The sequence below is a fragment of the Nanorana parkeri genome, unplaced genomic scaffold (assembly GCF_000935625.1).
Source record: "Nanorana parkeri isolate BGI_ZX_2015 unplaced genomic scaffold, ASM93562v1 scaffold871, whole genome shotgun sequence".
NCBI classification, from domain to species: Eukaryota; Metazoa; Chordata; class Amphibia; order Anura; family Dicroglossidae; genus Nanorana; species Nanorana parkeri.
In genome coordinates, this window is record NW_017307139.1 from 562109 (window position 1) to 576544 (window position 14436).

A 14436-nucleotide genomic window follows, 5' to 3' on the forward strand; every position below is an offset into this window, starting at 1 on the left:
GCCACATTGTCCCTTGTTCCATTCATTTACTGGCATTTGACACCAACCTCCTGATTCTTTTATTGACCCAAATACAATTTTTGTGAAAGAAAAGAATCAGTGTAATTATACATGTGCGATACATCCAATTTACTAATAAATTCATTCCACGTCAGAAGAATATACACCACATAACAAATATACAAATCCTAATCGATGTTCAGCCCAGCTTGACATGCTTTTTTTTTTCCCTTTTATTTTTGTATTAACAATTTTAGTAGCTGGTATACCGAGGCTTCTTAGGTATGTGTTCAATGGTCAAGTATGAACAAAGTTACATTTATATTCCCTGACTCTACAAAGCCTTCCGGCTTTAGAAGATGTTATACCGAGGCTCAATTGTAGAAAATACATAAACCTACAGTAAACTGTATATATATACACACTAAACACATGACAAAAAGTGCTATCACAGTCACATGCACTTAAGAGTTAAAAAACTGGATGACATGCAGACCTATACAGTGTCAGTCTGCCCTAGCTGAAAATGAACCAACACTAACAGAAATGATCAATCTTCTGGGCTGTTTGTTGTGGCAAACAATCAGATCCCAGCTACCTTTATTCTTCTACTGTTTTTATACATTAGCCCCTAATGAACCTTGTATCTGCATTCAGTTTTCTTCTTCATTTCTCATCCATCCAGTCTAATGTTTCCCATCAGATATGGTTATAGGAGTAGGGCCAATGTACATGAGTCTGTCTATAACTTTGCTGCTCGTGCATCCTCTGTACGGAATGAAGGAGTGAATTGTATGCCAGGTACTGTATCATTCAAGTGGCAGCAGGTTCTTCTTTCTTATGGAAAGTAGAGTGCTTTTGTGAGCATAGACATAACACATGGGATCTGCTTCTTTGCGTGAAAGTCTATTTGATTTGAACATGATTCAAATTCCAAGGCCACCATGTGATTTACACATGTAAGAATCTGGATAAGTTCAAGTTGTTTGTGATGGGATTTCAGCATATCACACAAGGACTGGATGAACCAAGAGCCATTCACCGTGTTTCTCCAAGAGTAGTACCCTAGAAAGAAGAATAAACATGGCTTATTCCATATAGTTACTAAATATAGTCTAGGCAATAAAGAGTTCAGCCTGAGATCCACTGGTTGGATGCCATGTACCGTATTACATTCTGCTTCTATTATCACCTTGTTTCCATTCAACAAGTCTGCATATGGGTTCTACCAATTTTACTCAGTAATTCTCCTTGAATCAACATGTGTTTGTAACAGGCCTGGATGTGTTGAAGTTATACCACAAACATACAGGTGTGAGGGCTAATCGGAATACCCATCCGGAGGCTACCAGAGCCTATCCAGCCCATATGTCAATGTAGAATCATTCAGTAAGGATTGTATGCTGTATCAGGGGGTGAAGGCAAAGTTTAGGAGTAGCCTATAACAACCAATCCATTGATTGCCTACATTTTAACGCTCACGATGGCAGGACACTTGGACTCTTACTAACGTTTATCCCTCAATGTTCTTGATAAATAAGGTCTATTAAGTGAAATGCTGATGCCTTGCTAAAATGTGTCACAAATCTTTGTAAAAACTACATGTCAGAACCATCCATAGATAATGACAACTTAAATTATAAGGCAAATCGGAACTTTTCCTGTAAAGGTTGAATTTGATCCCACCTCCTTCTGCCTTCAAGCCTACTTGGCAACGAGGCCATCTATTACATTAGCAGACAAATATGGTGGTTCAGGTGGCAAGGGGGAAAAAAATTAGATTTGCATATAAATTCATCTACCTAGAACTCTGGATCTACTTACTATTTCTGCAGAAGGCTGATACCAAGCCATATTCAGGTACTTACAAGTCTTAAGCTGGTCATACATCTGGGGGCTGAACGAAAGAAATCTAACAGATTCCTCGATCCATGCTAAACAACGTGGATTGATAAATCTGCCCTGCCTGGCTATTGTATGCCGACATCTGGTATCTGCAGCTGTCGGAATACCCGAACAGTGATTGCATCGGATTGAATACAGTCAATCAACCGACAATATTCCACTCGGCTTAAGTTCCACCAGGGCCACATACAGCTCAAGTTTCAGCCCAGTCAACAGTACACAGCTGAAATTCGAGCTATGGACAGCTTTGTTCTGGTACACTACCTTGTCATTTAAAAAATAAAAATCATGATGTTTTAATGAATACAGAACTTATTATTCTATGATGTTTCTATCTGCCTAGAGTTCAGTATTAAAGGAGAACTATGAGGTGAGTGCTTTTCACTCACCCCCTACTTCTTGCCGACCTGTGACAATGAGACTGTCACAGGTCGGCTCAGTAGATCGGGAGGTGAGCGAACACACCCCGGCGTTCACTCCCCTCCCGATCCTGTCACGGCTCTCTGCCGTGACAGGGGAGGGGCTGGATTCCCCCATCCGATCCGCCAGCGCTGACTGGGGGAATGGATGGGCAGGGGGCGGGTACAGCTGTCACTCACGCAGCTGGGCAGATGTCGACATCGATGTCGGGATCCGCTCCGGCGTCTCAGTATACCGCGAGCTGTAGCTCGCGGTATACTGAGCTTAGGGTAACGGGAGGACGCTAGTTTGTGTCCTCCCGTTACCCTAAGGAGAACTATGGGGAAAAGCCCTGACCCCATAGTTCTCCTTTAAGGATGTCCATTTTGATTCTATAATTCTCAGACTTTATATAAACAGTCCTTAGGATCAGTGAACTTGAGCAATTCTGTTATAAAAAGGACACACACACACCTTTCTCCAATGACACTTCTTATTCAAACTGTGAACTTCCTCTGACATACTGAAGGTCTCCTGGCATAGCAGAATTTGAACACATGGAAAAGCAGAATTACATACCTGGCACTGTAGAATAAGCATATAGGAAATCTGCTTCAACTGGGATCTTGTGCGTTTCTTCTTGTGATCCGCTTCCACTGTCTGTCTCCACTCCTGAGTCGAGTTCTGTTCCCCTGCAAGCCTTAAGGAAAAACAACATTCAAAGAACTTCTTTGTCCTTCATAATTAGATACATTTTATAAAAGTCTTCTAAATATGAATTAACGTTTTCATTGAGCTCCTCTAAATTGTAATCTTGTATATTAACTACTTGCCATCTGCTTGTTGTAATTAAATGGCCGGACAGCTCACACTTGAGGGCGGTTGGATGTTTTTAAGTGTCTTCTTCCACATACGAGTGGGAAACGTTGAAAATGTATTTTATATAGCTGGCTATGGCTGTTGTATACAACCGTTTGGGCGGCATTGCTTGTACGGTGCTGCTGGGGAAGTGACCCCTGATGTCTTCATAAAGAGGACCTGTCACCGTATCCGTGCCATCACATCTGTGCTTGTTAGCCCCCTATGCAATAGCAATAAAGTATATATATATAAAAAGTTTAAAAAATTGAAGTCACATACATATAGAATTTTAAAAAGATATGTTTTGTTTTTAATCTAAGTCCCCCACCCTCACACAAACACGCATCAGGTGCGCCTATTTGTTAAAATGTAAATTGTGTCACATGTTACATATCACCACAAACGTTGGAACAAAAGCAATAATTCTAGGGCCATCAATCACTGTTAACACTAAATTGATGAGCGGTAAACGCTTTTGAAAGCATTGCTATGGGCCATTTTGAGTATGTCGTAGTAGCTTTGACAGGCACATGCAATTTTAAGACTTGACATGTTTGGGATCTATTTACCCGACGTGAACAAAGAAATGTAGCAGAATACATTTTGGCCTAAATGTATGAAGAAAGACTTATTTGCAACGTTTCATAACATAACACAGGGAAAACCGTTGTTTTTATTTTTGGTACTTTTTTCTTTATTTAGTAAAAAATAAAAACCCCATTTGGTGGTGATTAAATACCACCAAAAGAAAGCTCTATATGTCCCCCCAAAAATATATAAAGTTATTACAGTGTACAGCGTTACATGACTGAATAAATGTTGAAGTACCGCAGCACTGAATACTGAAAAATGGCCGGGGCAGGAAGGGGGTGTAAACACCTGGTCTTCAAGTGGTTAATATGGCCTCTCATTAGGAATCAGAATATTTTTCACCTCTAGCTGTACAGGAAGTTACTGTATACATAAAATGGCAAATCTACATATTAAAGAAAAGTACCTGAATAAAGAATAATTTGGGTTTGCCCGCCAAGGACTTGCATCGGTCACCTCGGAAAAGGGATGTGAGCTGTTTAATAGGCATGCTGTCATCTACTCCGAAAAAGTAGCCTTCCTCGCCGTGACTCAGGAGTGCGCAAATGAAAGAACTTCTTTTGCTGTGGTCATCTTCAGCCACTGCACAATACAAATATTAACAATGGATTGAGTGGTTTCCCACTACTGAAAATAAACTATAATTTGCAAAAACCAAATAGGAAAATATCATCTGTGAACAGGAGTTGTCTTCACATGAAGGGCTGATAAACTGGTGGGTTATTTTATTAAACAGTATATGTATAAAGTCACTCGCACTCCAATAGAATTTCAAGTCAAAAATGTGTTAACCCCTCCGTTGCAGCAACGGAGGGGTTAACACGTGTTCATGTGATTGGTCCACTGTCTTTCTCACCATGTATATTATCTGCACTTGTACTGTGGTGTTTCACATTCTGTTTGCCTGAAGAAGGAACTGCTGTTGTTCCGAAACGTCGCGATATGATGTGATAGCAGTCGAGTCAATAAACCGTTTTTGACTTGAAATTCTTGGATTGCAGAGGCATCTGCAGTCACTTTGGCACCCACCCGACTCCAAAGGTATTATTCGGTCAGGGTACACTGTGATGGGTACACTGGATTTTGGATTATATTAAACAGCACACCAAAAGCTAGCTCTCCGATTAGGGATTGGGGAAATTATTTACATTAGTCTTATCGACACTAAACAACTAGATACATTTAATCTTTGCCCAAGCAAATGAGGAGTTATTTTGGGAGTAGGGGGGTCAGGTGGAAGGACAATATCAAGGGAAAAGGAAAGGAATCCAGGAATGTTATCAGGTTGAGAAAGGATAGGGTTTGAGTCTAGATAGGGGCAATTTCTCATATCTGTCTGTGACATGCTGCAACAAAGTGTGCAGCCAATTTCACCATCAGCTCCTCTCCCAGTAGAATGTGCAGTTTCTCTTTTATAGAAGTAAAGCCCAGGATGAGAAATGAGAATCTCTGGAAGTGAGTGAGTGCAGTGTACTTGGGACATCTTAGCAGGAAGTGGGCCTCATCCCCAATGACCCCCTGGTCACACTGCTGGCACAGTTTACTCTCCTTACACTTGTAGGTTTGCCTATGCTGCCCTAGGTCTATTTCCAGGCTGTGGGCACTGGCGCTGGACAGGCTCAGGGTCTGTCTTTGGGGTCTTGTAGCCTCTCCGGGTTTGGGGCCAGTTTGTAGTCTCTCTGAAGTGGCAGACCAGTAGTTTCTGTGAATTTGTTATTTCATTTCTCCACTCTATGACATTGTTTTCTTTGCACTTTGTTACAGTGTCCTTTGTTGGAAATTTTGTTGGGAGTTTTGGATTGACAAAGTGCAGAGGAGTTGTTCCACGGTTTGGCCTGAACCCTGTTGGCCAGTAAGGCTTTGTGGTGGAATGAGTTGGAACTGCTGTTTTGTAGGTGGTCCCGGCATGATAGTGCCCTCTTCTGTAATGTGAGCAGTAAAGAGAATCTACCCCACTCAGTCTGGAAAGCATTGTTGAAAGTGCTCTGATGGACATGGAAAAGGTGCTTGAAAAATTCTAGGTGGAATAATTCTGTTGGGTTGGATTCCCATTATGGGTTGGTCTGGGTAAGTGACAGGGCCCCATACTTCACTGCCATTAAGGATTTATAAAAATGACACTGTCAAAACATTTAGCCAGACTCCTACCAGTGGTTTTAGGTGGTACAGCTGTCTCCTGAAGGCGTAGAATGTTTTGAATGCCTTGTCTTTCAGGGCTTCTATGCTTGGCTTGAAACTTACCTGATTACTCTTCTCTCCCTCTGAATATATATTCTCCAAGGTGTCAGATCCCCTGCTCGAAGTGGCGTGTGTGTGCTGGAGTCTGTTTGGGGGGCATTGCTTTGTGCTTTTCTTTTAGATTATAATCTCCCATTTTAAATATAAATATACGCTTCAAAAAGTGAATTTTTTTCTATATAGTTTTGAGTGCTGTTGGTGCTGCAGCATGACAGTACTACATTGTGATGCCTTGTTTTATGGGATCGGTCAGCCTTGTGATACTTTCTGCTGTTTTTATTGCTTGTCCTCTGAATGTTCCTGTCGTTTTGCTTTTTTAAAGGCTAAGTTTACCTTTTAAATCTTGTTTCATGTCACACACATATTCAGCGTTAAACATGAAACATGGTCACAAAACCACTTCCCCCACCTACCTAAATTGCAGTGTTCTTCTCCGCACAGACTGCTATTTTTTTTAATCTGGCGTGGCTGTGTATGGCTCTGCCCACACAACTGCATTATCCATTCACATATCCTTCCACAGGATCTGCAAATTAGGAAACTACAAGTCCTGTCTTATACCCCAGTACAGACATTCAGTAACAGGGAGGGAAGGAAGAGTCTGCAAGAGACAGAGTATTGCATCCACTGATGGCGGCTGCAATACTTTACTGGCTCCAAAGCTAAAACAATGATAAATGCGCATTTTTCTTTTATGAATAGGTATGCATTTTTTTTTTAAGGTGAACTTTAGCTTTAATATTCTTTTTCCTCTTAACGTTTCTGGTTATGTCTTTCAATTTTGCTCATTACACCATATAAAGTAATACAGTTTCAGGAACATATTCTCAGTTCTGCTTTTTCTCTTTCTTTAAATTACAAACAGGAAAATGGTAGTGGGGGGAATGCTGTAAAAAAATACTGAGCAGGCCCACTGGCCCTACCACTGTGTGTCAAATATTTCCACTAAGGTGACAATTCCTGCACAAAAGAAAGACGTTTGAAACAGGATTTACCAGTCTAGCTCTCCTGTCATAGTAGAACTGAAAGTTTCAATATGGCACCGGAAGATTCACAAGTTGCCCAACACTGGACTTAACAGTACAACATGCTATATATGCAGAGAAAATGTCAGCTCAGGATTCAAAAGTAGATTGTCACGGCAATGGTGGTAGACGGTACTTGCCTTTTTTTAAAAGTTCAAAGATGTCATGGCACTTCAGGTCATTGTAAATCTGGACTGTGTAACCTAAACTTTTGAATGTATTCTTTAATTTTAAGGCATCTACATCAGTTCCATTCCGCATTCCCATTCCTGTTGAAAAAAGAAAACATTATAATTTAACCATATATTAAAATGGTTCTGGATGGACAGATACACAAACAGTACACACACTTACTTGTAGATGGGTGAAAGTTCTTGTTGTTGACGATGACACATAACCCCATCTCTGGGTAGTCCATTCTATATGTGAAGCGATGGCTAAACTTTGAATCCATTTCTTTCGCTGTGCCACCTTTTAGATGAATTCTGGAAGAGAAAACCCACAGAAATGGACACGTATAGCACATAAGAACACCAAAGATTCTATTCAGCAAACCATAGTCCACAATTCTCTTGCTATGGGGTATTCTTGCTGGGGAATCTATGCAAATACAATTTATTAAAGGACTTGTTTACTTATAGTGTATTTCCACTTCTGCAGCCAAATTGGAATAACACCTACTTGATATTTGTTATACGTTCTCATTCACATAGCAGAACTTAAACAAAAAATATTTAAGAATTGCTGATCACATTTTAAGGGTTTTATACTTGCTTAAAAATCCTACCTAGCCTCCCACCCCATGTAAAGTTAAGGAGGGAACTGTGGGCAGCTAACTAACCCTGTCTGTACTCTGCTGGCAGATTTCATTAGTTGTAAACTAGATTTGAACACGTTCTGTCCTAAGAAAGGGTTGAAGATCTAGAAGAATTGCATGTTAATGAGAGGAAGCTCAGTCTGTCCCTTCACTTTCAAACTACTCAGAGCAGCCTGCAATCTGCACAAAGGCCGTCACCTTATTATTTTTAGGTATGCTGTCTGAATAGGAACAAGGTTATATTGTGCCCCGATGAAGGGATCCTGTGCGGTCCCGAAACGTTGCTATTTTGTACATGACAATTGACGATTGGTCCGATTAAATGGACATCAAAGATATTTACTGAGTGCTGGTGATTTCTGCTTTCCACTGTTTGTTGCATGGTGCCATCCGTGATTGTCACTGCGAGCACCACTACAAGTACTTGGGCCGAACTGGCCGAAATTTGTACCGTATATAGCCTACTTTAGCCCATGGGCAAAACTTGGAGTTAACGTGAAGGAATCTCTTCTTGCGAGATATAAAATGTTGGTGGTTTATAAACCCAAGAGAATGTAAGCAAGTCTAAAATATTACTTTAGGTTGCCTGACTGCCACATATACAAACATGCTTGAAGAGATTGAAAGAAGTGCATATTCCCCACCCCTGACCCAAATGTGGCAGTGCAGAATTTTGCACTGCTGCAAGCAAGTGCTGGGACTTAGTAGCAAAGGGGCAGAGCTTTAGTCTTCTTTCACACTACGTGTGAATGTGCGTTTAGAGATTCCTGCAGCGGGAACCAAACAAATTCCTGCGGCAGGAATCCCAAATATGAATTTCAGAAGTGCCCACTGTCACCCATTCAAGATAATGATCAGGTGACAGCGGCCGCAGTGGCCTCATTTGAAAGTGGCAGTCTGCAGACACTTACATGCGGTTAGGAATAGACCACTGTCCCTGGATGCATGATAGTTGCATCCAGGGACAGTAATCTATTCCCAACTGTATGTAATCATATCACATATGATTACATGTGGAGTACCCGCAGACTGCTGCTTTCAAATGAGGCCGCTGTCACCTGATCATTAACCTGAATGGGTGACTGCAGCCACTTATAAATATATGGGATTCCTGCCACAAGTATTCGTAGGTTCCTACCACAGAAATCCCTAAACGCACATTCACAACTTTGTGCGGAAGACTTTGAAGATTTATTACACTTCAAACCCACATTTTAAAAACATACTGATGGGGATCATTCCTGGCCAATGCAGACACTGACATGTATGATTTACTTCATATATGGTTTGGAGTCAAAGTGTCCCATCTATGGTGAAATGATTAGACTTTGATGACCCATTATGAAAGCATGTACAAGTTTTTACCATTGCTGTTATAATACAATTAAATAAATGTATAATGTGCAAATAGGCCATCACTTACTGCTGGCTGGATGAAAATGTTCCAGCATCAGTGTTGTCACCACCTCCTGTGCTGCCGTCTGCTGTGTGTGCTCCATTCTGTTTATCCCCCATTTTGCTTTCTCAGTCTTAAACGCTGTCAAAACAAATCATATTCACATAGAATTATATACTGAGTTTAGAAACATGATCATTCAGGGTTATTTCAAACCAAAGCATGTGTCATCTTGCAGCATTTAATTCGAATTCCAGCCGACCAGAAAACAACGTAAACCTGATAGAGGTTGTAACCCTTCACCGTGCCAGTAATTGTATTGTTTGCTTCAATTGAAGCGGCCATTTGTAGCCATACAAGAAAAATTATTGTTATTAGTTATATGCTTTTATAACTGCGCTAAGCTAGATTATGAGCTTGGGCATACACATTACAACTGGAACGTGACCTTTGTTACATTTATAAAGATTGTTACAAAATTCTCAACTTGTATGTCAGCACATAAGAAACAACTGTAAATGTACATTGAAAAAACACAACTGAACAGCCCGGTATCAGACCACAACATGTAACTGTATTATTTTATATAGTGATCTAGGCCAGCGGTCGCCAAACGATTGTCTGCGGACCACTGGTGGTCCGCGAGAACATTTTGGTGGTCCGCAATTGCCCCCCGGGCCTCTGATTCTGTGCAGGCTGGGCCGTCATTGAAGCGGCACGGAGGCTCCGGGGCTGCCTCTAAGCAGCGGCTGTTACAAGGAATGCGCGGCTCTCAGTACAGTCAGGTCCCTGCACAGCAGACTTTATGTGGCGCATACAACGTGTACACTCCATTCAGGTCCCTGCACAGCAGACTTTATGTGGAGCGTACAATGTGTGCACTCCATTCAGGTCCCTGCACAGCAGACTTTGTGTGGAGCGTACAATGTGTACACTCCATTCAGGTCCCTGCACAGCAGACTTTATGTGGAGCGTACAATGTGTACACTCCATTCAGGTTCCTGCACAGCAGACTTTATGTGGAGCGTACAATGTGTACACTCCATTCAGGTCCCTGCACAGCAGACTTTATGTGGAGCGTACAATATATACACTCCATTCGTTCCATGTACACTTAAGGCCCCGTTCACACTGATCGATTTATCGCGCGGTAATTCCCGCGATATCGCTCTCCAATGCTTGGCAATGGGGCAAAGGGTCCTGCTGTCGCGGGTCGTGCGTCGCTACAGTAGGACCCTTTTTGGAGCGGATTTTGCCGCGATTCTAGCTTGCTCAATGCAAGCATTTGCGCAATATATCGTGCAAAATGCAAATCGCGCGACAAACGCGCGATTTGCGAATCGCGCAGTGTGAATGGGGCCTAACTGTGTGGATGGAGTAATCTCCACCTGGGCCAAGCTTCTGTAATCTTGCTAGTCGGCCCCACTGGCTCTCAAAACACCTGAATAATGCCTGCATCCAATCAGATTGTTCAGTTATATTGAGGGCCAGAAGATCTGACCACAGAAGATCTGCAGATAATTGTAAGGTGTATGGGCAGCTTTAGGGTACAGAAAATTGAAAGATATATATTGGTGCATTTCGTTTATTGCCTGTTCTGTGACCATATCTCCAATAAAACAGCACACACTTAGCCCTGATAGGATCCACAATTTAAAATGAAATGTTAAAATGAAATGAAATGTAACTCGGATGTGACTGGAGGAAGAATGGATAGTTTCTGTTATAATTGTAACATAACATCTGTGACTTTGCTGAAGCCTTGGAAGTGGCATTGTACCTATTCTGAGTGGTCTCTTGCATGTTTTATGAGCTCTCTAGACGAGTACATCCCCATACATTAGTAGATCCCTGATTGAACTTACAACAATAGATCTTTCTTTACCACCCGATAATACCATCAGACACTTGACAGATGTCAGTGGAAATTTGGTTTTAACATTCGAATTTGGAAAGAATGGAATTTCTGAACAAAAACTACATTCGCTGTTAAAATTCCGTCTGTTACAGAAACATTTTCCATTCTGCTCCTCTCCACTTGTTTAGTCACTGGGGTCAAAATCAATCATCGATTTGACCCCCTCAACTACTCGAACGGAGGTTCTTTCGTATAAAAGCTCTTTCAAACATCTAAAGCAGTGTATGGCCAGATTTACATTGTCAGCCTACAGATGGCAGTAGATAAGCAACATTGTTTTCAAGCTGGCAGTATTCAAACCGACTGATTCCATTGGCCACACTGATCTGCTACAATATACATGCAAAACGGAATCCTTCCCACAAAAGATGTTCTTCTGCTGCTATGGGTTACAATCAGTGATTGGCAGAAGATAAATGACCACCAGTTAGACAATCACAATGAGGATGGTGCTACAGGGCCAGATCCAAGTGAATGTTACCCCCGGTCCAAGCACCACAGACAATGATCATACTAAAAAGGCAAACAGACTGTTCTCTTTGCAAGGGAATTTTCCCTTAACTTATTAAATGTCGTAAAATTCTTTGCAAAGAATACCAAATCATTAACAAAGAAAATAAAAAAAGCAGAATTTATCAACTGGGGCAGACAGAATTCAAAGATATTTTTAAAGCTTAACTGAACAAACTGAAGATAGAAGTTGATCGGTTTCCCTGGGCAACTGCTCCAGATTCTGTCTGCAGTTTTCATCAATTCACCCCTACGGTCTTTTTGCTTGGATTGGATGATGGAAGTCATCAGAGTTTCACCTCATTCACTTGGCTAAGCCTGGCCATACATTGTAATCATTTTTTTTGTTCAACCCGAGAATGAAGATAATAGAACAGATTCCTCCATCAATGCTTATGAGCATTGATGGAGGAATCTCCCGCTGTCAGCGCTGTATTGACCTCAGCCTTCGGGTCAGACTACCCAAACAGGGCAGCTGTTTGTCTCTTTTCATTCGGCCGGCACTTTTGATCAACTGATTTGGGATGCTGGCCGAATGGGTGCCAACAGCGGCACCCGCTATGCGACTTTCGGCTGCTTCATCAAGAACCGACTGAAATGCGCACAGTGTTTGGCCAGCTTAAAGGACATTTCCACCTTTGTAAGTGATTTGTATGTTTTGTGGTAATGTAGATGTGCGGGGGCGATGTATATGCGTGTGCTGTGTCAGGAGTCACAGGGCTGTTTTTCATACTTTATTTAATTTTATTTATCACCGAGGAAGTGTGGGGTCATCGGATTTGTGCGGGGTCACCAGAGATGTGCGGGGTCACCGAGGATGAGCGGGGTCAGCGGGTATGTGCTTTAGGACAGAGGCATTTTTCAGCTCGTTGGCGGTCTTTTACTTTTGTACAGAGAAAGGAGAATGAGATTGTGATCTCATGCGACACTCTTACCTATAGGTCAGACTGATGAATTGTACTACTGTTCTAGAATAAATCTCTCTTTAACCATAATGTTTATGAGTCACCACATGATACTATCTAATTTCTCCATATAACACAGAAGTGTATGTTACAGTTTCCTTTTTAAAACAGAACAAAAGACATGAGACAATTATAAATGAATGATTAAGTGAGGCACACAAAACACATACACAGCAGATTTTCCAAGACCATCAGGAAAGGCAACGTAATCACCATGAGCTAATGTACTAAAGCAGCCAGTCCTGTCACCAGGGACGGTGATCTCATCCAGCTATTTACAGAAATGCAAACATTATACTAGAGGGAATATAACTCACCTAACACCTGAGCATCATCTGACTTGTATTGTTTCTAGTCTTCAAGACACTATTCCATCATTGTGAATATACATGATGTTTCCAGCATACAAAATTAAATGTATAGGGTAGAAGATTCAAGCCAGAAAAAAAGTGGCATTGGGCCTGGCAGCAGTAAGTCTGGAAACGGGGGGCAATAGCCTGAGCCTGGGACAAATATATGGCTGAAACAACTAATCGATCATGAGAATAGTTGGCAACTATGAGAGAGAGAGAATGAGAGAGAATGAATGAGAGAGAGAGAGAATGAATGAGAGAGAGAGAGAGAGAAAGAGGAGAGAGAATGAGAGAGAGAGAGAGAGAGAGGAGGAGGAGAGAGAATATGAGAGAGAGAGAGAGAGAGAGGAGAGAGAGGAGAGAGAGAGAGAGAGTGAGAGAGAGAGAGAGAGAGAGAGAGAAAGAGAGAGAGAGAGAGAGAGAGAGAGTGAGAGAGAGAGAGAGAGAGAGAGAGAAAGAGAGAGAGAGAGAGAGAGAGAGAGTGAGAGAGAGAGAGAGAGAGAGAGAGAAAGAGAGAGAGAGAGAGAGAGAGAGAGTGAGAGAGAGAGAGAGAGAGAGAGAGAAAGAGAGAGAGAGAGAGAGAGAGAGAGTGAGAGAGAGAGAGAGAGAGAGAGAGAAAGAGAGAGAGAGAGAGAGAGAGAGAGTGAGAGAGAGAGAGAGAGAGAGAGAGAAAGAGAGAGAGAGAGAGAGAGAGAGAGTGAGAGAGAGAGAGAGAGAGAGAGAGAAAGAGAGAGAGAGAGAGAGAGAGAGAGTGAGAGAGAGAGAGAGAGAGAGAGAGAAAGAGAGAGAGAGAGAGAGAGAGAGAGTGAGAGAGAGAGAGAGAGAGAGAGAGAAAGAGAGAGAGAGAGAGAGAGAGAGAGTGAGAGAGAGAGAGAGAGAGAGAGAGAAAGAGAGAGAGAGAGAGAGAGAGAGAGTGAGAGAGAGAGAGAGAGAGAGAGAGAAAGAGAGAGAGAGAGAGAGAGAGAGAGTGAGAGAGAGAGAGAGAGAGAGAGAGAAAGAGAGAGAGAGAGAGAGAGAGAGAGTGAGAGAGAGAGAGAGAGAGAGAGAGAAAGAGAGAGAGAGAGAGAGAGAGAGAGTGAGAGAGAGAGAGAGAGAGAGAGAGAAAGAGAGAGAGAGAGAGAGAGAGAGAGTGAGAGAGAGAGAGAGAGAGAGAGAGAAAGAGAGAGAGAGAGAGAGAGAGAGAGTGAGAGAGAGAGAGAGAGAGAGAGAGAAAGAGAGAGAGAGAGAGAGAGAGAGAGTGAGAGAGAGAGAGAGAGAGAGAGAGAAAGAGAGAGAGAGAGAGAGAGAGAGAGTGAGAATGAATGAGAGAGAATGAGAGAATGAGAGAGAGAGAGAAAGAGAGAGAGAATTAGGAGAGGGAGAGAGACAGAAAGAATGAGAGGGGGGGAGAGAGAGAGAATGAGAGAGAGAGAGAGAGAGAGAGAGAGAGAGAGAGAGAGAGAAGGAGAGAGAGCGGGA

The 14436-nt window shown here is 42.1% G+C and overlaps 1 protein-coding gene across 1 annotated transcript in view; it reads right to left on the reverse strand.

The window, feature by feature from the left end:
* Positions 1-451: 451 nt before the first annotated feature.
* Positions 452-14436, reverse strand: part of LOC108794597 (caspase-3-like) — a 31445-nt gene continuing 17460 nt past the window's right edge. Inside the window, exons 2-7 of the mRNA XM_018565674.1 lie at positions 9260-9373; positions 7374-7504; positions 7160-7288; positions 4163-4338; positions 2884-3004; positions 452-1065 (exon numbers count right to left, since the gene is read on the reverse strand). Coding sequence (XP_018421176.1) covers positions 839-1065; positions 2884-3004; positions 4163-4338; positions 7160-7288; positions 7374-7504; positions 9260-9351 — 876 coding nt within the window. The 5' untranslated portion in view covers positions 9352-9373 and the 3' untranslated portion in view covers positions 452-838. The remainder of the gene's footprint in view (positions 1066-2883; positions 3005-4162; positions 4339-7159; positions 7289-7373; positions 7505-9259; positions 9374-14436) is intronic.